This window comes from Ovis canadensis, chromosome 13, assembly GCF_042477335.2.
Source record: "Ovis canadensis isolate MfBH-ARS-UI-01 breed Bighorn chromosome 13, ARS-UI_OviCan_v2, whole genome shotgun sequence".
Lineage (NCBI taxonomy): Eukaryota > Metazoa > Chordata > Mammalia > Artiodactyla > Bovidae > Ovis > Ovis canadensis.
Window position 1 is genome coordinate 44477295 of NC_091257.1, and position 27498 is coordinate 44504792.

The window sequence follows — 27498 nt, forward strand, 5'->3', positions numbered from 1 at the left end:
CTTGTTACTAATGCTTGAAGGAGATTACGACAGTGGCAGCACTGGAGGTTGAGCTGCAAATGTGTGGGGATCTCTTGGCATTCCCCCATCACCTATGTCTGCTCTAGTATTCTTCCAGAGGCCACTTCTTTGGAGGGTAATTGACAAATGGTGCTTACCTGGAGTTTTAACGGTGTCTGCCAGGGTTCACCTGCCACCTACTGGTGAGAATGTTCACTTCTAAACAGTCCCTGACTTGTTAAACCAGACTCCCATTTGTTCAGATACTTCAAAACACTGTCAGGAAATCTCTCAACCATTTTAAAAGCAAAATACTAAACATTGACATTTGAGAATTAAAATCATAAAAATCAGCTTGACTTGTTTTCTGCCTTGTGGAATTCATGACTAAAGATTTTATAACGAAACTAGCTAGCCTTACTTATTTCCACTGATTTGTTCTATACTGATGATTCCATGAATGATTTTGATTAACAGTTTCACACATCTGGGATGGTTCTGCTCATTTGAATGACATCTTTTTGATGCTGGATCAATACTGAAAAAAAGAACACACCAGTTTCTTATAAAGTACAGAAACACAATAAAATGTTATCTTGTTTTCTTGAATGAAACTGAACAGCAAGGTGGGCTTTTATGTCAGTTCCTAGGTGTCTTATGTGTTAGTTTCTTTTGTTTAATTTTTATTGGTGTATAGTTGATTTATAACATTGTGATAGTTTTAGGTGTACAGCAAAGTGAATCAGTTATATATATATATATATATATATATATATATATATATATATATCTCCCCATTCATTTTTAGATTCTTTTCCCAGAGTATTGAGAAAAGCTCCCTGTGCTACACAGTAGGTCCTTACAGTTTCCTATTTTATATTTAGTAGTGTGTATATGTCAATCCCAATCTCCTAGTTTATCTCTCCCCACCATATGTTAGTCTTTGAATGTAATTCCAACAACTGGCCTTTCAGACTGCCAAGGAATGATAAGAGAATTCTTAATGGCAACTCTATAACCAACAATGGCTCAGAATGAATGAAAAGGACCACAAGATAGGGTTTTTTTTTTCCTTCAGAGTTTATTCTGAGTTTTCATTTTTGGATAATCAAGCAGCTCTTTAAGGAGAATGCACAGAAGAGTCATTCTGGCACTTTTGGATAGTACATAAGATTTGTTTAATAGTCACATTCAGTTTACTTGCTCAGCCCATACTCCGTGTTTGGTGAGCAAGATCAGCCCATAGGATTTCAGAATACGTAACCGTATATACAAACAGCCAATAAAACCATAATGGTGCCTAGTGGTCAAAGGGGTGGCATGGGGGAGGGGATCACTAAAGTGTCCTCTAGGCTAGCTTAGCTAAACAGAATCCACGTCACACGTGAGAACGAGAGAGTACACTGAGCTGAAATGAGAATTCTGAGCACAAATGGGCACTTGGCAGCATGCAGTTGAAAGAAAAGGGGATCGTTTAATAACTTTATAAAATCCAGGCAGTTCAATCAAAGAAGTTAAGAAAAACAAACAAAAAAAGCAAAGTAAGGGACTGTCTGTCGTCACTGTAAAAAAGGCACTTGGAGTTAATGGGACCAGAATTGAAGGACTGGCAGCTGATTAAAAACTTCAGTACTATTTCATTAAAAGGCTTGGATGTTAAGAGGTGACACTCAGAAGTTCCTGAAAGGTGATATCGAAATAACCCACCGAGAAGCAGAACAGGTGACAAGGAAGGAATTAAATCCTTACAACCTAATTGTGTGTGTGTGTTGTGTGTGTGTTGTGCGTGTGTGTCTGTAAAAAGCAAATCAGAAACGAAATCTAACCAAAGCCAAAACCTAAGCAAAGTAAGACCACGAAGCAGCGATGCATAGTTTTCCTTTGAGATAATGCATACCTCCAGACATTAAGTGCCAAGCTAATTTCTCAATAATAATTTCACAGGAGCATTATCATGATAAAATGGATTCAAGCAATGCAAAAAGAGTTTCTTCTGTTCCCAGAATCTGGAGGAGAACTGAGGTTATCATCAGAACCTAGTGACATCAGGACATCATGTGTGGTTTTTCAGTGTCCTCTGGGGTGGACACATCAAGACTGGGGAACGACACTGACATTCAGACAGACACTACGTTCAGCCCTCTCCCTGGAGGCGAGGCATCCTGTATCATCATCCTTTCTTCTGAGTAAGAACTTGACTTCCTCTCTAACACTTAGACAGCAAACAGGGTAACTGCAGAAAAAAGTCCACTGCCCACGGCAGACGTGGCTCAACTTCCTCCACAAACAGGTAAGCGCTTCCTTAAGAAAGAATTTTTGGCAACTGGATCTGGTCCCGGGTTGGGTGGCTCTGGACTGCTCATTTGATGTTGAATGCCATCAAGGGTCTCTCCTCCCGTTTCTGCCACGGGCTCTTCTTGTCTTCTCCCTGGTCGTCGTCGTCGTCGTCGTCTTCCTCATCCTGCGGAGCGGATCTCCTCTGGTCAGGACTGGCCGCTGGCTCAGGGGCAACGTCCGAAGTTCGCTTCGTCGTCTCCTCCTGCAGGCTGGGCAGCTGGCTGCCGCTCCTCCGGCTGGAGCCGTCCAGCAGGCACCGCAGAGCATTGTCCTCGGGTGTCCCGGCCGTGGTGCCGCCTTCGCTACCGCTCTGGTCCATGTCCTCCAGGTACACGAGCTGCGTGTAGGCCGAGCTGTCTGCGGCCCTCGACTCCTTCTGGGGATGTTCCTGGACGGGTGGGTGATTCTGCGGCAGAGTTGAGGGGTCTCCTCTCCCCTTCCGGGCGGATTTTGGTTCATTCATATCCACGCCAGAATCCAAACTGGCATCATTGCTTCCGTTCCTCCCTGCTCTTTGGAGATCAATGTAGGAATGTCTGACATGCGCGTTGGACCGGCCGTCCAGGGAGACGAACCAGGCCCGGGGGTGGGGAAGCGGCTTCCCGCCCCCGAGCTCCAGCAGCGCCTTTTCTGTCAGGAGCTGGACCTCGCTGTTCATCTGAGCCAAGGCCGCGTCGTTCAGAGATGCTGGGATGGAGAGTGACTCCGACATGGATGCGCTCTGCGGGGCCCACTCCCGGGCGCCTGTGTCCTGCAGGTGCTGCTGTGAGATGGCCTGGCAAGAGAGGGGCTGCGCTTGGATCTGCGCGGAGGGGTGTGGGAAGATCCCTGCGTGCGGGCTGGACAGCTCAGCCTGCAGCCTTTCGATCTCCAGCTGCGGGTCGGCTGGGACGACCAGGGGCTGGCCCACGTACGAATGGTCCCCTGGGAGTTTCATGTAATGAGCCGGGATGACCAAGGCGGGCAATACTTTCCTGTAAACGCTGTCGTTGACCTGGTCTACGGAACTACAGCAGATCAGCTGGCCGGGTCGCGGGAAAGAGGTAGGTCTTTCCAGGTGGTCCACGGATCGCGACATCATACATTCAGTAGGTCTGCGCTCCAGCAGCTGGTCTTTCTCCGGAGATGAAGGCGCGGGGTACATGTGTTCCTGAATGGTGAGCTTACTTCCTGTGGAAATGTGGGTCACGGAGGCCTGACTCTCTCTGTCCTGCTTTTCGAATAAAGGCTGCGAGAGCATGGCGTTGTAACTCCTCCTGTAGTCACCGTTGCCAGGGGACTCGTAGCCTTCCCTTTCCATAGGTTTCCTAGCCTTTAAGGGGAAGATCTCCACCGACTTATGGTAGTCTTTTCCCAGCGTCCCACTCGGTGTCAGGTTATCAAAGGAGATTTGGCTTTTGTCCTCTTCCTTATGAGACAGGAGTTCCTCCCGGGAGCTGAACTCCTGGGAAGTGCTGTAGGAGAGCTTCAGCATGGGTGTGTGCATGTCCACCTCCCCGTTGGAAGACATCATCTCTAAATGGACTCCACTCATCAGCTCCTTTGGGCCCGGGGCATCCGGGGGGCGGCCCTGGCTGGTGACAGAGAGTGGACCGGGGAATTCTGATTCCCGACGAGAAAACAGCAGGTTGATGTGTGACATGGAAGTCGACTGATCCCTTTTGGAACTCTCCAGGGTGGTGGGAAGTTGCAGTTTTCTATGCTGCTGGCGGGGTTTCAAGCACTTCCGCCTATGAACAAAGATACAAACCCCAAGGTTGAAATCTCAGAACAGTGAGGGTTCTAGCCTAAACCTAATTCTCAGTTCCCACAGGAAGAAACAAGACAACACTAATCAGCAGCCAGAAACCTTCTCACTCTATACCATCAGCCTTGTTTTGATGCTGAGGGCTGAAATCTGCAGATTGTACCCCAAGTACATCCACGTTATTCATTCAAAGCAGAGTCAACAATAAATATTCTTGCAAGTCAATCAGATGAGGGATCACAGGAAGAAAAGTTTGGCTCTGTCCTTGAGAATATCATCTCTTGATTACCACTTAGGACTATTCTCAGGGAATTGTGACAATCATTGAGCTTATTTTTTTATGACTCCTCTCTAAAAGACATTACACACAGTGTAATATCCCACTTTGTTTGCAACTTATATGACAGATATTCAGTTCTTGATCAAAAAATTTAAAAAAAAAAGTTTATTTATTGGCCACATTATGTGGCAATGTGGGATCGTGGATCCCCAACCAGGGATTGAACCTGTGCCACCTGTATTGGATACTCAGAGTCTTACCCACAAGCAAGAAATTCCAAGAATTTGTGCAAGAAATTCCAAGTTAAAAAGAAGCCCCAATGATAAAACTTTACCTGCAATAATATAAAAGGAGACACAGCAAAACCAAAAGAATGAAAGCCATTCCGCCCAAGATGGCCAAAAGGAAGACTGTGTGATACGTGGTGATGTCCTGTGTGACAACCGGACCTGGAAGGCCAGAAAAGGGCATTTTAGATTTCTGAACACCTTTCACCGGAAAGAGAGCATAATCTTCTTCTTCTTCTTTTTTTCTGGCCATGTGTCATATGGGATCTTAGTTCCCCAACTTGGGATTGAACATGGGCCCTCGGCAGTGAGAGTGTGAAGTCTTAACCACTGGCCCACCAGGCAAGTCCCTTTTTTCTTATTCTTCTTGGCTGAAGTGTGGAATGGGGGCCCGATGCAAACACCCTTTAGATGTTGTGCCTGTCACATCACCATAATTCCCCTCAATGGAAAGGGATTACCCAAACCATCACCAGAGCACTGTGAATACTCAAATTCTGTATGTAGCATCCACGGTCCCTCCTTAGTCAAGAAGAGAGCCACATTTGGTACCATGTTCATCATTCTAAATACATGACCTTTGAATGTAAGAAAACTAGGTACATGATCATCGTATCCTGAGTGGGACTTATCCACACAGAGACATGGCATGAAGACCTGGGGATTTTATGGCACTGCAGAAGGAGAAAACAAATCACAACATGAAATTTTACTCACACTTTCCCTGGGCAATGATTACTAAGTACTGAGCCCTTGGCCTTAACAAATCAGTTGAAATGTATGAAGCAAATTTACTATGACTTAAAAAAATTTACAGCCTATTACAGGGATATCAAGTGTTTCTAAAATGCCTCCCATTTTAAAAAACATAACATCTTTCTAGTATCTTTTCAAAATGGCTAACCTGATGTGGCCACAGACTTCTCCAGAACTTACAGACAAGGTGATCAGAACTAAACCTATTTTCTCTTTAATTTACCTTGGGAAGAATCCCAAGAGGTAGTTTAACTTACTCCTTATGTTCAATAGCAGTAAGAATCTATCTTAACATTGCTAACAAGGGATTGATGGCAATAACGAAACTCTCCCCCAAATTACAATGCTTGGGCACTGACTGGTGTGTAAGTATGCTGACGGTGCACCAAAAGATGGGAAGGAAGGAATATAGTTATTACACATAGCATCACAGGAGAATTGTTATGATTATTAAACACCATAAAGACCCATTTATTCATTGACTTTGATATTTTAAGGGATACATTTCCTTATAATCTTTAGGAGACAAGTCTCTTAAGCTAGATAAACCCAAGGAGACCTGTTGATTTTTGAAAATAGTGACATTACTTAAGTTCAAAAGACAACATCATCCTCTCCCAATTATAAATCATTTCAATGGGGTGAAAGTGAATATTTTAAAAAGTTGGAAAAATTACTGGCCACAACGGCCTTAACTGTTTATGGCCTTAATTGTTCAGAGAAACAATTCTCCTTTTTTTAACACAGAGCAACCCCACAAACATAGGTAATACCTTGGCAGGGGTCACCAAGAAATCTGAGATGCACATAAAAATCATTTTCAAATAATGGAAATTCAGTCCTTTAAAGTACCTAAAATGTTATTATTTTATTGAGTTGGCCAAAAAGTTCTTTCAGGGTTTTCCCTAAGATGGTATGGGCAAACCTGAATGAACTTTTTGGCCAACCAAATATCTTCTGCTAAATGGAAATCTTTATAAAGATTCCCCCATTTCCTTCTTAACCAGAGAATGAAAGAGAAAACTCTAATTATTTTCTTGTTGGTTTTGGGTTCATGAAAGCACAGCATTGCTGTGATTTGTTTTAATAAAAGTGATGACTGTGAGATTACCAGTATATGCATTTCTATATTAAATGCCACCAGGGTTTATACTATATATGTTTTTATGGCTTTTTGTCTCTTCCTTTGTTGCTCCTCAGCAAGCTTGGGTCAGCCTACATCTGGTAGTCTAGTTCTCTCTCTTCTTTACAGAAGTAGCTATTCATCTGTCACATAACACATCATCAGGGTTCTTGGAAATAGATCTAAAATAAAATTTAACTTTAATGCACAGGCTTTGGTTTTTAAGGACTTTCTTTCTTTACTCATAATCGTATTCTAGACACTTCAGATTTGGAGACTGGGACATTTATGTACTCACTTCATGCCCACGTGGCTACAAGAACCATACAGTAAAGGGAAACACATTCTCTTAAAACCTAGATGTCAAGTGTACATTTTCTCAGGGTGGGACTATAAAGTAAAGGCAACAGATTTTTCAACACCCATCTCAGGTTGGCCTCTATCAAGTCAGTTACTTTGGGAGTCCTAAGTGTTCATTCCAGTGATAATTCCATTGATAAAATATTGTGTACTTCCATTTTGGAACTGCCTTCACGGTTAATTGACAAGGATCAGCTTTCAATCATAGCACATCTTTTTAAATAAAGATTTAAAATTTATATTTATTTTATTTTTTGAGGCCGACCATTTTTAATGTTGATATTAATTTTTCTACAATATTACAATCTATGGTTTGGCTTTTTGGCCCCGAGGAATGGGGGCTCTTAGCTCCCTGCTGCCGCTGCTGCAAGTCACTTCAGTCGTGTCTGACTCTGCGGGACCCCATAGACGGCAGCCCATCAGGCTCCCCCATCCCTGGGATGATCAAACGTGCACTCCTGCACTGGAAGGTGAGGTCTTCACCATGGCACCACCATGGAAATCCCCAGCATTTTGACCTAGCTCAACGACTTACTTTATTCACCAATCTTGGCAATCAGTGAGTTTTAGATATGTCTAAGAAAAATCAACAAAGGGACCCATGGACCCTCTAAGCATGAAGACTGGCCAACCATGAAGAGTTTCACTAAGGATAGCAGTCCAAGGGAGACAGGGTCTAAAGGCAAGGCATTGTGAGTAATGGAAGCCATCACTGGAAAGACTTCTCCTAAGGTAACTATTTTGGGAAAAAAAAAAAAAATTATAGAATACTCATAGGGATAAATCAGGGTGGTTAGGTTTGAAAATAAACTTACACTTTCAGTGAAAATATTGGTGAAATTAAATTTTAGGGGAAAATATGAGTTAATTCATCTATCCTGAACGGAGGCATATTCTTTTAGACAAAAACCAACAGGTTTGCTTTTAAACCTTTCAGAAATGCCCAGTTCAGTTTTTGCCCCAGGAACCCTTCCACAGTGACTTGCTGCTGGTCCCTCTAGTGAGCGCCTTTTCCTACGTCCTCTTCCACCAGTCCGCAGCTGTTTCAGGAATTAGGGAGGAGGTCTGAACCACTTCTGTGGGCTTTAGATTAAGAATTCCCTATGGCAGCTGTGTGAGCAGAACAGATTCGAGACAAGACTATTTTCTTTGCATTATTCTTACCCTGGATGGGACAGTTCCAATCAGAACTCCCCCGCCCCCACCAAATACCTTCTTCTCATCATTTGATTTTTCACACATTCAACCATATTTTAAAAAGATGTGATCTCTCTGCTGAAGTCACTTTCAAAAGCACAGGTAGCCGGAACCCTCAAAAAAACTGGTTGCCATCAGTGCAGGTGTTAGGGACCCTGTTACCTGGGTTGGGAGGAGACATGGCAGCCACCCAGTACCCCAGCTGAGGGGCAATGTACGTCCACGTCAGCTGACTGCCTTCTTGGTGCACGAGGCCAAGACCGCTCTTCAGCCACGTTCCTGTGGGATGTGGAAAAAGACTTCAGCCATATGCACGCAGAACTCCTAGTTAAGGCTTAAGCACATAGTACAAATCGCCTTAAGTTTCCCATTTAGAACCCATCAGAGAGCCAAAGGGTCCAACTCTTGTGGAGCAACTGCATCTAGCTTTCAGGAAAGAGTTTTTCCTGGCCTTCCTGATTACATTACTCTCAGCCACTTTATCACACGTCCCTGCTTCCAAACACAGATAATTTTAGCAGAAGCCTTTGGAGTTTACTCGTCTGTCACCACGGCCCATCTCCTCCAGAAGCCTTTGGAATTTAGAAGCAGAATAAAGGCAGCATAGAAAGGGTTGGTGGGAGGGGAAAGAAGAGGGGAAACTCCGGTCCTGTTTATATTCCTTATCCTCAAGCAAGTAAACGGATTTCCTATTTGGAATTGCAGACTGGTGCGATCAGAGTTGCTTCAGGAAGTTTAAAAATATATATATATATAGAGAGAGACTCTTTGGTCCCATCTTTGCAAATTCTAACCCAGAAGCCTGGCTCAGGTGAGTAGTTTATGAAGCTTCCAGTTGGCTCTGATGTTGAGAGACACTGAGGGAGTCCAGGTCAGTGCTGCCTTTCAGCTACTACTTTAAAGAGTATTTCACATTAGTGAGCACCTACTGTGTGCTGGCTCGTCACAGCACATGCTTTATACATGTTATCAGTAGTTTCACAACGACTCTACAGAAGAGGACTCATTTCCCCTTTTAGACTGGAGACTGGTGGGACATGGAATTCTTCTGAGCTGTCCCAGGGGTAGAGAGCAAAGCAGAGGCAGAGTAGGTCTGTCTGTCTGTCCTAAAGGTTGGTGCTATTTCCTCTACTCTGTCCTGCTGCATCCCCTACTGAACTTGCCAGCATTTACAACATTTTCACTTTGTAAGGTTCCCAGGGAGAGTGCTGGCTAGGGCCCCCACCAGCCCATGCACACCCACTGGACCCACCGGCCCAGACATATGGGTCACTTACACAGAGATCTCTCTATGATTGATCACCCACCCTGTAAAATGGCCATGTGTGGATTCCTGTCCCCTCCAGGCCTAAATTCATCAGCTATGCACCAAATATTTCACCTTCCAGTCTCCAAATCCCTGCCTTTCCTAGGTGTATACATACCACTGGGCTTCCCAGATGGCGCTAGTGGTAAAGAACCTGCCTGCCAATGCAGGAGACATAAGAGACCTGGGTTCTATTCCCGGGTGGGGAAGATCCGCTGGAGGAGAGCATGGCAACCCACTCCAGTGTTCTTGCCTGGAGAATCCCATGGACAGAGCAGCCTGGTGGGCTACAGGCCATAGGGTTGCAAAGAGTCTGATATGAATGAAGCAACTTAGCATGCACACACAAGGTGGCGAGAGTGGATTTCCTTCCCCTCCGAGGGGAAAAAAAACAATACTTGGCAGGGCTTCTAGGGCCTATCAGTTGCCATAGCAACATTCAAATGTATTGGGTGGAAAGGTGCCCCAGCTTGCCTCCCATCCCTTCCCCTCCCTCCCTCTCCCCACATTACTCCTCCTTCCTCCCCCCAGCTTTCCTCCTCCTCCTCCTCCTCTTCCCCCCTTCTCCTCTTCCCTCCTCACCCTTCTTCCTCCTCTTCCTCAAAGACAGGAGTTGAACAAAGAAGGAAGATGGGGGAGGCCAGGCGTCAGTGGGTGCTTTGTATTGTCCGACCTCCCCGTGCAACTGGCTGAACCATGGCTCCGGAGGATTTCAAGTTAGACGAGAAAATAGGCTGGAACCTCTATAAAGTAAGTATGAGGTTCACTGGCTGAAGAGCATCAAGCCAGAGATGGTTCAACCACTCTGAGCTTCACACACTCACTCCAGGAGCTGCTGAGGAAATGGAAGCGAGGGCATGTGACACATGCAGCTAAAGGGGTTCTGTGTTGAGTCAGAAAGTCTGCCTGAAGGCAGAGAATGGATTGTTTGCCACTGCTTCCGGTTTTCCCCTGGGGAACCCGCGCTGTTTAGCTCATGACTTACACACCCCACCCCACTCCCACACGCTCTCTCACAGGAGCGGCCCCAACAGGATCTCCTATCAGCCAGGAAGCGGCCTGCATTCTTTCGTTTGCAGTTTCCCTCAGATTAGATTCTTGAGTCACTGCTCTTCAAGCGGAGCGGATATGAGGTTAGGCTAAAGGGACCCAGAGGAGAAGAGATGGGGGCTCAGAGTGCTAATTCCTGTTGATCACTCAGGGAAAGCCACCTACCTGGATGGCTATGTTGCCCTGGCTTTCTACCATGCAACACAGCCGCATCAATTGGAAATGGACTTCATTTTCATGTTTGCTTGGCTGCGCCAGGTCTTAGTTGTGGCCTAAGGGATCCAGTTTCCTGACCAGGGATCAAACGCTGGGCCCTGCACTAGGAGAGTGGAGTCTTAACCACTGGACCACCAAGGAAGTCTTGGGAATGGACTTTTTTTCCCCCAGAAATGGACTTTTAAAACGTCTCCCACTTACACTAGGAACAAGCCTAATGAGTGGACACACACACACCGCCACACACCATACAGGCACTCGAGCCTATGATGCTGGTGGGAGCCGGAAAAGCCGGGAAGGCAGAGCACCAGCTGCTTTGGGAGCGCAGTGAGGAAGGAATGCCCCCTGAGGGTGAGGTGGGCTCTGGCGAACAGGCAGGACTTCACGTGGGGGTGGAGGGTGGGGGCGAGCAGAGGGAAAGAGGAGGGAACAGAGGCACAGAGGGGTGAAGAGTGTGGCGGGCAAGCTTGATGCATGATGCCGCGGGTGGGGGTGGGGAGAGGGAGGGAGCCCGGGAAGGGCTGATGCAGGGGTACCAGTGCCGTTGGCAATGAAAAGGCACCAGGACCTGTCCTTGGAGGCACAAAGGTGAGGTCAGAGCTGTTCCGACCGCCTGCCCCTCCCCCACTTCTGCACCCCCTTAGTTCTTCGCAGGTTGCTCCTCCCAACAGACAATTTTACCCGAGTCAATGACTTTGCCCTCCAGTGTTCCAACCTCATATGGTTTTCCTTTCTTCCAAAAGCTTACCCATCCTTCAGGATTCAAGTCACATCCAGTTTATCCTGAGTCCCTCTTGCACGTGGGGGCCTTCCAGGTCCCATCAACCTCAGGGCACATGGTACTACATCATCTGTTTTCCAGAAGCATACCTCGCCTGAACTGCTAACCCCAAGTCCTGTATTCCTTCTGTCTTCTCAGCACCCAGAAATATTCCTGGCGTGGGAACACGGTGGTATTTGAGTGTGAAAGCCAGACGTGCAACCCGCACCCCTGCCAAATAATATCAGATGACCTTCTGTGCAAAGCTGGGTGTGGTTGGCAGGAGAGATCTCCTTACAGGAGTGCAGTTAAGCTTGGGATTCTCCTCTTTTCGACCAGAGGGAACAAAGCCAGCTGGGAAAGAGGCATTTATTTCAGACTAAGTTTTCCGTAAAATGTACACGTGTTCACTGAATAGAGGGTGACGCCATTTTAGGATTCAACAATCATGCTGTTACTGGCAAAAACTATTTCCAAGCTTTCTGTGTTTTGCAGGAGGAAATTGGCTGCAGGGAACACAAGAATTAATGAATTGTGTACCAGAAACATATGCTTCTCATCACTGAAATCCTGAGGGTGTGGAATGAGGGTGTTTTCCCACCTGAGGAACTGCACACATAAGAGATTCTTGTACTCGTGAATGGGGAGTGGTGCCTGGAATGGAGGCAGGACAAACAGACCTCTGCAGAGTCTCTTTTGTTGACTGGGTTATGTAACTGCTGGACCTGCAGCCAGGGTACAAAGAGCGGGGACTTCCCGTCCCTGTGGGCACCTCAGCGCTGCTCAGACAGATCAGGGGAAGATCCAGGGGGATATCCAGGCTGCTCCTGCTTAGAAAACTCCAAGCGCAACGTCTCTTGCTTGCTCTCTTGCCTCCCGGGCGGGGCCAGCCTCTGGACACTCCTGGCTCAGCACAGTTGCCCGCAAGGCTGTCCAGGTTAAGCTTGTCTCCTCTGTAGTTCAGACATTAGGGCAGCACCTGTGGTTGTAACAGCATAATGGGGCTTCCTGCCGACTCTCTCGGGCTCCTCTTCATTAGCAGGTTGAGGTGGGTCATCTGGTGATGGTGTGCAGGCAGGACTCCATGCTTCCTCGTGCCCCATGGCACCAGCCCAACCGGGTTGCCACCTTCATGCATGTGGGTGTGTCAGGAGCAGGCGAGCTGGTGGCTGCTTGTGTCTCTGTGCTGACAGAGCGCTGTGCTGTGCCAACTACTGAGGCTGCATCTGTGTGAAGGTGGGAGAGCCATTCTCTGGCATCACCGGAGGAATGAAATTTCTAGATACTAAAATTTCTAGATCATCAGCTTCCAAATGGTTTGTAAAGCATTTGAACTCTTTCTCTCTAATGGAATGTTTGTATTAAGACAATTAAAATAGTATATAAAACAGATAAACCGATAAAAGACAAGCTTCTCTGCAAACAGATGGAGAGAACTCCCCCACCCTGCAATCCCCAGGACATCTCCTGAACATGGTTTGGGAGTTATTCTTTCATAGAACTTGGGTCAGATTTGCCAAAGTTTGAAAAGGCAGTTTTCTATAATTCTAAAAAGTGTCATTTACTCCTGCCTCATAAAGTAGAATATAATTTTGATTTTTTTCATGGTAATTCAGGGCCATTGTTATGATCAACTGACGCTGGTCCTTAACTATTGATGCCCTTAGGTCCCTACGGAAGAACAAAGTTGTTTGTTCTTATACTGAACAGTTTCAACCCTGGCTGTGTTTTCCTTCTTCTCCCACTTCCTCCCTTCCCTTCCCTCCCCTGCCCTTCCTATGGGCTTTTACCAGCTCTTCTCTCTCACCACCACCAACTCTCATATCCCCACCAGGGAGCCAGATAACCTGCTACATGAAGACTGCATCTAGAATGAAGTCCACAGGCAGCCACATGAGGGACAGACCCAGATGTGGAACTGAGATACTGTGAATCCAAGTTCACTACTTTTTTCTTCAACACACACTCGCAGATCAGTTTTCATCTGAATTCTCCAGAGTGAAACCTCGTACAAGGGAAAGATTCAGAGATCCTTTCAAGGAGAAAGACTTTAGTTACCTATACAGCTGGCAAGGTTTGTTGTGGGTATAAAGCACCACGAGGTCTTTACTCGGAAGCTGCACTGAACCACAATGCTGATTACACACAGTAATTGACAGGCTCAGAAAGATATGCCTTACATTTAGCTTATAAGATCTGATGGGATCTCTTAGCAATCAACAGGGGTGCCCGCTTTCTTGCTTGGTTACCAAGCAGGAATGAAACCAGCCTTTATTTGCAAAATATAAAGAAGAGTGAGTTCAAATTTTAAACAAATGGCGATTCAAAGGGAAAAGAACTCTAAAATGTGAAAACAGAGCTCCAAACATAATGTCTCATTAGAATATGACTGACAGGGTTCTGATTTTCCTTGCTTTTCCTGACTGGCCCACTTATTCTGCCTGGACGCCTCTATTTTATCTGCGGCACAAGCTCATCTCAGTATTTGATAACAAGCAGAAAAGACTGTTAGGAGGAGCACTATTGGTTTTGAAAAGGAAACTGTAAGTGAACAACCTGCCCTTGTAACAGATGACACATTGAAGCTGGCATTCTGCACCTCAGCCAATATACAGAGAAAGACTTACAATGGGGCTTGTGACCATGTCACATCTTGGGACACCAGGCAGATGAAAGTCCAGCACGATCAAGGACCAACTGACAGTATGGACAATTTGCCCTTCCTAAGATAACACCTAGTGTGAATTCCAGCTCTGCTGCTTTCCAGCTGTGTGGATACTCGAGGAGGGTCCAGCTAGGGATGGGGAGTCCCTGGTGGCTGCTTCACACTTCCTTTGTCACATAAACAATAAACGCTTCATCACTTAAGCACTTGTAGTTGAGGATTCTACCAACATGAACAGCTAATGTATTCTTTTTTTTTTTTTAAGTCTGTATTGAATTTGTTACAATATTGTTTTATGTTTTGGTTTTTTGGCCGTGAGGCATGTGAGATCTTAACTTCAAGACCAGGGATGGGACCCACACGCCCTGCATTGGAAGGTGCACTCTTAACCACTGGACTGCCAGGGAATTCCCCTAACATAGTCTGACTGATGCATTTTGTGTGTGTGCGTGTGTGTGAAAGAGGCTGCAGTGAGTTTGACTAGGTCTATAAGCTGGGATGCGAAGAAATGTCACAGCCATGCAGAAAATCCATCTCAGAAAAGTTCTATCAATTTAAAGGTGAATATTCACTGTGAAATAGAACACTTCTATTCCCAGGACTTAACTGTTCACCGTGAACTATTTGGAAACATTCATGGCAAGAGGTGAGAACACATACATGCATGACACAGGCATGAACTTGGATGGTAGGAACCTCTTCTCTCCTGCCCTTCAGCTATTGGTTTTGGCCAATGACCATCTCCTCACTTAGGCTGTGGTGACTTCTGGTGAATAATGGATATCGTGGGCATTCACTTGTTTGAGGGCAGACTTCTTGAGAGAGATATACTGCTCAGGTCCAGAGTGAATGCTTATTACTATTCCTACTTATAATCATAGCCCGCTCCCCGCCCCCGCCTCCAAGTATGTTGTGTTTCTCTAGAAACCAGCACAGACTTACTTCCCAGGATTTCCATCTGCATTATCTTAAGCCATAACCTCTACTGCATTTTCCTACCAGCTGTACAATTAGAAGTGTCAAAGCCTGAGTCCATTTTATCACATGCTTTAACAAAACCTTAGGGGGATGAGATCATCCAGAAAAACCAGAAAAGTCCACCAGCCCTTAAGTCACATTCATCGGTACAGCAGAAATAGCGACACTGACTATTTTTATGACACTGTGGAGCAGCCTTCTATTTTTTCAAATTAAAGTCTATGCCTTTGAATAGTATGTTCCCTTTCTTAGAATTATTTTTCCATGAACTCTGTGAAGAGGATACATTCCTTGTCAATTACACTGCAAAGTATTTATTTACCTGGTGGTCAATTATCTAACCATGCTAGTTGAAAGCAATGGAACCAAAGAGTGAAAGTCATTTACAGATGGTTGGATTCCTGTAGCTTCAGGCAAGTACATTTCGGACCAGTTTAAAGAAGAATAAAATTAACAGTAACTCACTATAACCAACGACCTTCTGTTCAAAGCATAAAATCACAGGTATAATGAATGATTAGAAATTAAAACAAGAAGGGCATCTGTATTTAGCTATAACATGTTCCCTGGGTATTTTTAGGGCATATTTTGAGGAACAGATTTTTAAAAATAAATTTGATCCAAGCAACTGATTTTTTTTTTCTCCTTTAAACTTTAGCTGAGTGATCACAAGGCTTACTGAAACAAATTTTAGGAGACAGCAGTAATGGGAAGCTGTAAAGCTTCTGGCAGGGAGGGCTAGACAAAGTGTATGCCTTAAAAAGGTAGCCAGAAGTATTAGCATGCATAATAGCATTAATAAAATTTAATGAGAGAATTTTCAATTTACAATAGGTATATATAAATTCCCATAAAGTAGTATCAGAGTGGAGGCTAATTAAGTCCATATGGAGAGAAATTTTGTTCATTATCCACTAAATCTAACATTCATCTTGCAATTACATGTCAGATGGGGCTGGGTGAGGTACACAGTCCAGGATTTAGGAGGCATGGCCACTTATCGTCAGCATTAGAAGACTCATTCAAAACGAAGGGTGGCAGAAGAGAGTGAGGCGACAAGCATCTGGACAGATGTGGTAAGATGCTCTCGACCAGTGCTTTGTTCAAGAGCTTGGTATAGTGGAGATCTTGTTCAAATGCAGAGTCTGATTCAGTGGGTCTGGAGCAAATCATGAGATTTTGGAGTTTGAATAAACTCCCTGTCCAAGGATCACTCTTTGAATAGCAAAGCTCCACATTATCTGTACTTTTGTGGGTGTGGTGAATCTTTCAGAAAACCCTAGAACCATTTTCTACAATGTTGCCGGGGTGCATCAATTGGGTGGCCAGTACTTGAAGCAACTTCAGAAATATTTCTAATACACTTCATGAATAATCTAGTTACTTGTCAGACGGCCGATTGGAAGCTGACACACATCTGAGTTCACTCCATAGGCTGCAGCGCATGAAGGCTCAGTGCCTCTGAGTGAACTGGTTGCTGTAGGTGTGCCTAAATTGGTTCCAATCTGGTGACCTTTGTGTTGGCCATTTTTTTCTGCCCAGAATGTTCTTGACCCCCAAGGTCCCATGTTAGGTTCCTATGTGTCCTTGGCATCGCAGCTCAAATAGCACTCCTCCAAAGCCTCTGTCCAGCCAATCATTCTCCCTGACCACCCTGCTTAAATTAAACTGTCCTACAGCACTTACTTAATGCCAACAAAGTAAGCTGGTTCATTGTCTGTCTCCTCCATTCAGACCAAAACCTCACAATTGCAGGTGCCTTCCTTGACTTGTCTGTCATTCAGTTCAGTTCAGTCGCTCAGTTGTCTCCAACTCTTTGTGACCCCATGGACTGCAACATGCCAGGCCTCCCTGTCCATCACTAACTCCTGGAGTTTACTCATACTCATGTCCATTGAGTTGGTGATGCCATCCAACCATCTCATTCTTTGTTGTCCACTTCTCCTCCCATTTTCAATCTTTCCCAGCATCAGGGTCTTTTCCAATGATCTTCGCATCAGGTGGCCAAAGTATTGGAGTTTCAGTTCAGCATCAGTCCTTCCAATAAATATTCAGGACTGATTTCCTTTAGGATTGACTGGTTGGATCTACTTTTAGTCAAGGGACTCTCAAGAGTCTTCTCCAATACCACAGCTCAAAAGCATCAATTCTTCAGCACTCAGCTTTCTTTACAGTCCAACTCTCACACCCATACATGACCACTGGGAAAACCATAGCCTTGACTAGACAGACCTTTGTTGGCAAAGTAATGCCTATGTTTTTTAATATGCTGTCCAGGTTGGTTATAACTTTTCTTCCAAGGAGTAAGTGTCTTTTAATTTCATGGCTGCATTTTTTTTCCACCAAAAGCCTAGAACAGAGTAAAGTCTGGCACAAAGATGTTCACTATCTATTTGCTGTAATGAGGGAATTGTTCAGTTTTTTTAAAAGAGAACCCAAGAACAGAATTCCCCAGGAAATCTTTCAATATTTAAATGTTGGCAGCAAATTAAAACAAAACAAACAAATAAATGCCCCCAAATCAACTGTATGGGCCAAACAAAACATCTGGGAATGGATAGTTGCTCTGCATCTCCAGATCCAGTCCATTATTTTGTTAAGCCACATTAAGTCTTGGCATAGAAGCAGGAATGCACCAAAATCTGATATTCTAGAACAGGAAGAGGATTTAAAGCCTGAAGGAAATTGTGTTTTGAATCTCCCCTTCTCCATTCCTAGGATAACATATATGTGTACCAGGTACTTCCCTGTGCTGAATTTCAGCTTCTTTCTGATTAAGAAATAATGTAGGGTTGCTATTAAAACAGTGATGAAAAATGTTGGTTTGTGGTCCTACCTGTTTTACTAATGAATAAGCACAGCTGAGAATGAGTAGACAAAAAAAAAAACAAAACAAAAAAAAACAAAAAAAAAACACCAACAACTTTCCCCAACTGGTCCCCTCCAATTTCTTCCCCTCCAATTTAGGTGTATTTCAAACTGCTTATATGAAATGGCAAGTTGTAATGCAGTGATCGAACCCATGTCTCCTGCACTGGCAGGTGGAGTCTTAACCACTGGACCACCAGGGATGTCCTGGGTATTCAATTTAAAGATACTAAGGCTTCACTGTCCAGTACTCTTGCCTGGGAAATCCCATGGATGGAGGAACCTGGTAGGCTACAGTCCATGGGGCCGCTAAGAGTGGGACACGACTGAGCAACTTCACTTCTACTTTTCACTTTCATGCATTGGAGAAGGAAATGGCAACCCACCCCAGTGTTCTTGCGTGGAGAATCCCAGGGACAGAGGAGCCTGGTGGGCTTCTGTCTATGGGGTCGTACAGAATTGGACACGACTGACGCAACTTAGCAGCAGCAGCAGCAGCAGCAGCAGCAAAGCTTCACTGTACTTGTACGTTGTCTGTCTCCCTTATATCATGTTTTACACAAAATGCACAAACTAAATAGAACAATGATGATTATAATAATGATTAATACTTACAGAACACTTTACCCAGTACTACACACCACTGTAAGTGCTGCTCTCCATTCTCAACAATTTTATGAGATGGGAATGATAACTATTATTCTCATTTTATAGATGAGAAAACTGAGGCCCTCAGAGGTTGATGGACTTGCTCAAGACCCAGAGGAGCCAGTGTTTACATCCAAAATGTTTCAATTGCTGGGCTACACCCTGCCTGTATTCTATACACTCTTGCCAAATGCTGTACAACCAGTGCAATATCCTGACCTATGAAAAAGAATTTTACCTCTTAATTTCTCATTTCAGTGGAGATCACTGAAAACTGAAGCTATTTAAAAAAAAATACTTGGTTTTAAAATAAATGATGGCAGCTTTGCCTTCCTAATTATTTTTCACCCAGGCCAATCTCAGAACGAGTACATTACTAATAGATGTAGTGCTTCAAATCCAGGCCAAAAGACAGCAAAGCAAGAAGGTTCTGAGGATCCCAGGTAGTAGGGAGAATACACACCTGCCACAGATATAATCCACAAAGTAACTATTCTATAAGCGGTAATTAAGAGTTGACTACAACATATGACATTTTCTTTTAGGAGGAACATACTGATCTATATACACTCTGAGGCCACAAAGTAGGCAGCCATCATTTGTAAAACTTGCCAAAAATTGTTTCCATTCAACACCAGCATGAAAAGTTCTCCTATATAAACAGACCCTTTAGGAAAATTAAGTCTCTAAGGATAGGATTTTGAAACAAAAGTGGACCTGAGCTATATATGGCTATAATATAGCTAAAGTGATGGTATTATTTTCTAAACTCTCATTTTTTTTTGTTGTTGTGGGGGGGGGGCAGGCTACAAACACAAAAGGCTTAACAATTTTTAGGAATGGACTGATAGTATAAGAGTGTTTTTTTGAGTTGCTAGGCAACATCAGGAAACAAATGTCCATGTTCTGAGATCACTCAGCATTCGGTCTCCCTGTGGGCAGTGTATGCGTTCAACGGCCAGACTCCGTTCAACTCAGGCAACAGGAGTAGAACATCCCAACTGTGATGCTGATGATCTGGAGCAGCCAAAAGACACCAATCTGTGTCTCAAAAGCAGGTCACATTTTGCTGGCCACCTGGCAGCTGAGGTCTCCGGCCCAAGTTTTTGCTGGACTGGCATCATTTATCCAGATTAAGTCTTACACTTTTAACAGTTCTTTTCTGTTACTTCACTTCAATTAGCTTTCTCTGCAGGTAAATTACCTTTTTTCTGCCCACTATATATCTAAGGGAAGCCTGGTTCACTGGTATGGACAGTTTTTTAAAAACTGAAGTACAGTGGATCTACAATGTTGTGCCCATCTCTGCTGCACAGCATAGTAACTCAGTTTTACACATGTGCACAATATATCTGAGAACATAGAGACTCTTTTCCTGAGAATTATTTCTTTGTTTCTAAGAGATCACCTTCATTGTGAGAAGACCCATTTCAGATGATCTTTCTCAAGGATATACTGACATTATACTTTAGCAGGTAAGTTCGCTTCTTTCTTTAATTCCCTTAACTATTGAGTCTGGTCTTTATGGAAAAAAATTATAAAGATGATATGCATGGTTGTAAAGTTAATATCACAGATGTAAATACATACTTAACTTTTAGACACATGAATTCCTTTCTTTTGTTCTAACTTTTGCCCACACAGTGCCCTATGGCTCATTCTTGTCATTCAGTCACTACACCTGTCTGGCAATTTGCCACCTGCTATGTACGATGCATGGCTTACGGTATATACAGAAAAAGACACACCAGTAATATTTTCATTTTCTTTAAGTGACAAACAGAATATAGTGTTTGAAGAACTCCCATCCTTTTCTCCCCTTGAAAAACAATGAAATGTAACAAAATCCTAGATCTGTACTTTAAATCAAGCTCCATTGTCAGGGATAGGCTGGCCATGACTTACCTAAAAGGGCTAGTTCAATGAGCAACAGCATCAACAGTAAAGCTCACCATCTATGCAGAGACGAACCCACTACCGGCCAATTATGAGCGAGTATCACTGAATGCCTGATACGTATGCGCCATACGTGATAAGAAGCTGGTTCAGTAACCAGCATTTCTATAGCAACGCACACTGCTCTGCAGGCTGTGTTCTGGGAAGGCAGTTAAAACTGGATTCTGCAATGTAGCTTCATTGGAATCTGCTTTGATTTTTGTCACCTCATTAGAATGAGAGCATTCAAACCAAGTAACCCAAGTTATTATGAAACAGCAGCAACTTATCATAGAGAGGATCTTAAATCATGATTTCTCGGCCATGCAAGGTCAGTCGGTCACTTTCAGTTCAAACCACTGACCTGGTTTGCTTATTCATAAGTGACTGTTCCCCAGGGCATCAAATCAGATTGCAGTCTGACCACCTGGGACATGGGGCAGCCATCTGCTGTCCCCGTTACAGGGTAAAGAGAGGAAATGCTGTAAAAACGAGCCAGCACACCATCTTTTACTGTCCCAAAAGCCTTGGCTAAGATGCATTCACCATGACCGACAAAACTGCATTTTCCCTATTGGGGAAGAAAAGCGGCTTCTTTCAAAGGTCAAACTGGCCCCTGAACATTCCTGATGAGGTTGCTATATCCCATCCCCTCAGACACACTTGTATACTCAGGCCCCAGGTCCTGGCACTGTACTGCTTTGCAAAAGAGACAGCATCATCAGAAGATCATGGGTTAAAGAAATCTGCTAATTTGTCAAAAGGAAAAGACGTACATCACTGAATACAGGCCCCACCTTGTACTGTAAATCAAATGGCATTTTAACAGGGCAGCTGCAGCAAAATCAGCACTGCCAGGAAATGCGGCAAAAGTTTTGACTCTAATGTATGCAAGTCAGGCTTTTTTAAAAAATCTTTTTTCCTGAGAGTCCACCCCAGTATCAACCAATTCATATTGTTGTAACATTTTAAACAAAATCCAACTTTACTTCTGTTCCGCTGCTGCTGCTGCTAAGTCGCTTCAGTCGTGTCCAACTCTGTGCGACCCCATAGACGGAAGCCCACCAGGCTCCCCTGTCCCTGGGATTCTCCAGGCAAGAACACTGGAGTGGGTTGCCATTTCCTTCTCCAATGCAGCAAAGTGAAAAGTGAAAGTGAATTCGCTCAGTTGTGCCTGACTCGTAGCAATTCCATGGACCGCAGCCCACCGGGCTTCTCCATCCATGGGATTGTCCAGGCAAGAGTACGGGAGTGGGTTGCCATTGTCACCCTTATTTGAACATGTAGGTTAAAATATGGAGATGATAATTTATTTTTTTTAATGGGAAATTCTTTGCCTGCTCCAAAACAAAACAAAACAAAACACCAAAAAAACCAACTGTCATTCAAGAAGAAACTTGTGAAAAACAGTAGCACCAAATCAAATCCACTCTAATGGTATTGGGAAGGGAGTGTCCCTAATATATGCTGGCGAGCACGTGGAGAAAAGGGAACCCTCCCACACTGTTGGTGGAAATGTAAGTTGGTGCAGCCACTATAGAGAACAGTATGGAGGTTCCTTAAAAGACTGAAAATAGAGCTACCAAATGATCCAGCATTCTTACTCCTGGACATATATCCAGAGAAAACCAAAATTTGAAAAAATATATGGACCCCAATGTTCACTGCAGCACGATTCACAATAGCCAAGACTTGGAAGCAACCTAGATGCCCAACAACAGATGAATGGATAAAGAAGATTTGCTTCAAATATACAACAGAATATTACCTGGCCATAGAAAAGAATGAAATAATGCCATTTGCAACAACATGGAAGGGCCTAGAGATTATCATACTAAGGCCAAGTAAGTGAGACAAAGACCAATTATCATATTATATCACTTATATGTGGAATCTAAAAAAAAAGTAAGTAGGTACCTCTATGTTTCTCTCATGAGTGAACTTTCAGTTATCCAGCAGTCAGGAATGGAAGTAACTGAATTAGCATTAAAATGTATATTGCCCTATAACCAAGGTGTTATCACTAAGCATCAGCTGTCATTCGGGGTAAAGTGCTGGAAGGCTGCCTGGATAACAGGAAGTACAGTCTGACTGACTCAGGCACCCTGTTTGGCCCTGCAGATGGAGAATACACTTGCATTTTAATAATAAGTAGTAAGAGCTCCCCTATGGAATGCATCTTAGATCAGGTGTCACAAACTTTTTCTGTAACAGTCCAGATAGCAAATACTTTTCACTTTGTGGGAACAACTCTGTTGGTACAGGAAAAGCTCTCACAGACCAAACATGAACAAACAGGCATGGTTGTGTTCTAATGTTTTACTCCACTTGGGCTGCTGTAACAAAATTAACTGGATGACTTATAAACAACAGAAATGCACCTCTTCATTCTGGAGGATGCCAAGTCCAAGATCAAGGTGCTGGCTGATTCAGCTCTGGCGAGAGCTGGTTTCATTGGTTCACAGAGGTGCCTTCTCATTGTGTCCTCATATGCGAGCTGGTTTCATTGGTTCACAGAGATGCCTTCTCATTGTGTCCTCATATGCCATGTCCTCACATGTGGAAGGGCCAAGGGAGCCCTCTGGGGCCCCTTTCATAAGGTGACTAATCCCATTAATGGGGGCTGCACCCTCATGACCTCCAAAGGCCCTACCTGGCTAATACCATCATCACTTTGGGCGTTAGGATTCTAACATATGAATTTGGGGAGAACACAAACATTCAGTCCATAGCACTCAATAGAATTTTATTCAGGGATGCATAGATTTCATATAATTTTCATGCATCATTAGATACTCCTCTTTTGATTCTTTCTTCAAACATTTAAAAGTGTAAAAACCATTCTAAGCTTTCAGGCCATAGTTTGTTGACCCTTACTTATATGAGAAATTCTTAATGGATTCACAAGTTACTGTTTCTGGCTGTTAAACACTTTGAAATTCAAGTACTTTGATTTACCTGAAAAGTAGATCAATTAAAGTGTTAAACTGGTTTGAAATGATAATTGTATCTGAATTAATCATAAATAGTAGATAATTAGTAAATAGTGCTACATGCTTAAGATGTGTTCCTATTTTTTCCCTGATCTTATAATACTCTTGGAACTTTTCATTTAAATGCAATAATTTAATTTCTACTTAAATAATAACTATGGATTATACTATAACAGTAGAAACACCCTTATGAAATATGCAGGCTTCTTCTATTCTAAAGAACATGTGACTTCTTTGAAATGTCCATCCAATCTTAAAGACAAAGTTTTCAGAAAACTTGTTCTAATTCATTTGATCACTTTTGAATGACTTTCCAAATGTTACCTTTTCAAACAATCTGTTGGAGCCTGGAATTCGGCAGTTAGAATTTTCACTGTATATGCTAAGTTAAAAAGACCATTTAAGTGGAACTAGATCAACCATACAATGAAGATTCTCAATGACTAAAGGCTCAATGCCATCGAGATTATTTCCAGAGAGGAAGTAGAGAATTGGATAACTTACTTTTTAGAGGCTTCATGACAATGCACATTTCTTTGTTTTCACTGATTTCTACAGTGTATTAATTTCCTTTTGCTCCTGTAATAAACAACCACAAACTCAGGGGCTTAAAACGACACAAGTGGGTCTTCTCTTATTTCTAGAGATCAGAAGCCTGAAATCGGTTTCACTGGACTTAAGTCAGAGGATTAGTAGGGCTGGTTCTCTCTGGAGACTGATGGAAGAATCCATTTAGTGCCTGTTTCCAGCTTCTCGTGGCTGCCTTTGTTCCTTGGCTTGTGGTCCCTTCCTCCATTTTCAAAGTGCATCCCTCCAGTTTCTGCTTCCATCATTATTTCGCCATCTCTGATTCCTCCTGCATCTTGCTTATAAGGACTGTTGTGATTATAGTGGATCCACGAGGATAATCCAGGAGAATTTCCTCATCTCAAGATTCTTAACTGAATCATGTCCGCAAAGTCCTTGTTCCATTTCAAGTCATACTCACAGGGTCCAGGGATTAGGATGTGGAGCTTTTTGGGGGAGGGGGCAATTTTCCAGTCTACCACAGACATCAAACAAAAAAATTTTAAATAAGCTTTTGATCTTTGTGATCTGTATACAAAATAAACTAATGAGAGCAAGGATGCTGCTTCTACAGACCTGTGCCATATTGTTATCATGAATCTGCGTATGACTCCCTACCGGAAGCATCACTGTATTAGGAACACAGCCTTTTATACCCCAGCCTTATTTATCTATATTCAAATACATCCATTCAGAAATGAAGAGGCAGGAAGAAGTAGAAGAAGCATAGCAGCAGGGATAGAAGCTCTAGGGCAGAGAAAACGCAATACAACTGTGTCTCCAGACAACCACTCAAAGCATCATTCTTTAAACATACAGATACAGATCTAAACATATATAGATACAGATATATAGATATGTAAAGGTAAATTATATGTATAGAATCATCTTTATTATCAATGTTATAATATCTTAAACTGCTCTGAATCTTAAAATATCTAAATGCTCCTCTTCTGATTCAATCTTTCAGCAAACATTTTAGCTGGGTGCCTTGCAAGTGCCAGGGACTGTTCTGGATCATGAGGATTCGGAGATAAGGAAGACTCAATGAGGACACGGATAATGACTGAAACACTGTAAGGCCATGTTCTTACAGACTTCTAGTGCCACAGCTAACTGGACAACATGCTTAGGAGGGAGCAAATTATTGGTCGGAGGATGGAGAATGTAATTTGAGAGGAGAGACTCTGCTCATGCAATCATGCAGTGTGACAAGTGATGAGGGAGACCCAAGTACATCCAGGGAAGAGCAAACAATTTGGTGTGGGAGCAGTGGAGGGTGTGCAGGAGACAGTGGCTGAAAGTGAGCTGGAGAGCTGGGCGGGGGCAGCTCTGAAGATATCTGTGTGTGTGCTAATGAGTGTGGACAGCCTTATGATGAGTAGCTCCGAGACGCTCTCATGTGGCAAAGGGTCTGTGGTTCTGACAGACAACCCAGTAGCAGCCCAGAAGCCCTGGTAGAGGGAAGGAGAGTGGCAGACAGGCAGACAGCTGCAGGAACTGGTCAGAAAGAAGGCAGAGTCTGTACCCAGACAGAGGTTAACGAAGGAGATGAGAAGGTGGGTTGAAGAAACGCTGATCTGACATCAGCACAACCTTGCAAAGGACCAGACATGGCTGCCAGTGGTGCAGGGAGGTGAAGCAAAAGAATAAATGAGGGGAGGTGAACGTCCCTCTGGGCTCTCAATGCAGGCGGGCCTGGTTTGATCCCTGGTCAGGGAGCTATATCCCACGTGCTGCAAAGAAGATTCTGCATGCTGCAACTAAGACCTGGAACAGCCAAATAAATAAAAACTAAATAAATAAATATTTAAAAAAGAATAAATTGGGGGTAACTCTGAGGTTTCTACTGGTACGTGGTACCTTTAACAAAGAGAGGAAACACAGAAATGAACGGGGTAAAGGCAGAAGCGTACCTGTCTGTTACAGGCACATGAATCTGAGTTTCCTGTAGAATATCTAAAGACAGATGTCTAATAGACAGTCAGGAACACAGATCAGAGAGCAGACCTGGGTGCAGAGGGCTGTGGGAGTATGAGAAGTGGGAGGATGCAGCCCCAGTGACTGCATATAAAGCGAATTAGGAGCTGGGCCCAGAGCAGAGCCCATATGGCAGGAGAGGAGGGCCCTGGGGGACACTGAGTCAGAGAGCCAGGGAGGTGGGCCTTCCTGCCTAGAGGAAAAAGAAATCCTCTAATGCTTCAGAGACATAAACGGGATGCAGAGGTCCCTTGACTCCACAATCAGGCAGCTGCTGCTGAGTATCATGACTGTGGTTTCAGGAGACTAGGAGTCAGAAGTAGGACTGAAGTGAGTGAGAAGTGGGAGCAGCATGTGGACAACAATCCTTCAAGAAATCTGGGCTAACTAGGACTTCCCTGGTGGTCCAGTGGTTGAGAGCCTGCCTTGCAATGCAGAGGACGCGAGTTCAATCTCTGGTCAGGGAACTAGGATCCCACATGCTGTGGAGCAACTACTGAGCCCATGCCCCTAGCTACTGAGCCCATGCACTGCAACCAGAGTCTGTGGGCCACAGTGAAAAGTCCCACATGACACAACAAGAATCCTTCACGCTGTAACTAAGACCCAACACAGCCAGGTATGTAAATAATAAAAACTGGGCTAACAAGAATCTGGAAAAGAGTGGTCTAGATGTCATGGTTCGAGAAGCCCTTCTGCAGAGTAGTAAAGAAACCCTTATCTTTGTTTACTGAATACACTTTTAAGGTGTACTATGTCCCAGGCACTGAACTAAGCTTCTTACAAATATTAACTCATTATTCCCTGGGGAGGTAAACTTGATGTGTCAACTAGGTCACAGCACTCAATATTTGATCAAACATGCCTGGAGGTTGCTCTGAAGGTAGTTTTTAAATGAAATTAACATTTAGGTCAGTAGATTTAAATCAATTGATTGAGTAGATTATGCTTTCTGTAGGTGGGCCTCATCTAATTAGTTGAAGGCCTTAAGAAAAAGGTGGACCTCCCCCAAGCAAGAGGAAATTCTGCCAGCATATGGCCTTTTGGACTCAAATCGCAACATTAGTGTTTCTCTGGGTTTCCAGCCCATCCTTCAGATTTTGAACTTGCCAGCCTCTTCAAGTGTATCAGCCAGTTTCATAAAAGAAATCTCTCTCCCTCACAGAGACACACACAGACACAGACACACACACACACACACACACACACACACACACACAGGCACACACATAACATACCCACCCACATACCCACATCCTATTGGTTCTGTTTCTCTGGAGTACTCTGACAAATAAAGACACTCTCCATAACATTAGGTACTATTATTATTCCCATCTCACATTTGAGAAGACTATGGCACAGAGAGGTTATGTAACTTGGCCAGGATCACACAGCCAATAGCTAAGCAGAACTGAAATTCTAATCCATTGTGCCTCCGAGTCCTT

General features: G+C 43.8%; 1 protein-coding gene across 3 annotated transcripts in view; it reads right to left on the reverse strand.

Annotated features, from left to right (window-relative positions):
- Positions 1 to 1056: 1056 nt before the first annotated feature.
- FAM171A1 (family with sequence similarity 171 member A1) overlaps positions 1057 to 27498 on the reverse strand; it is a 131019-nt gene continuing 104577 nt past the window's right edge. For all 3 annotated transcript variants that reach the window (XM_069547569.1, XM_069547570.1, XM_069547571.1), the window contains exons 6-8: positions 8250 to 8366; positions 4699 to 4813; positions 1057 to 4067 (exon numbers count right to left, since the gene is read on the reverse strand). In XM_069547569.1, coding sequence (XP_069403670.1) covers positions 2360 to 4067; positions 4699 to 4813; positions 8250 to 8366 — 1940 coding nt within the window. In that variant the 3' untranslated portion in view covers positions 1057 to 2359. The remainder of the gene's footprint in view (positions 4068 to 4698; positions 4814 to 8249; positions 8367 to 27498) is intronic.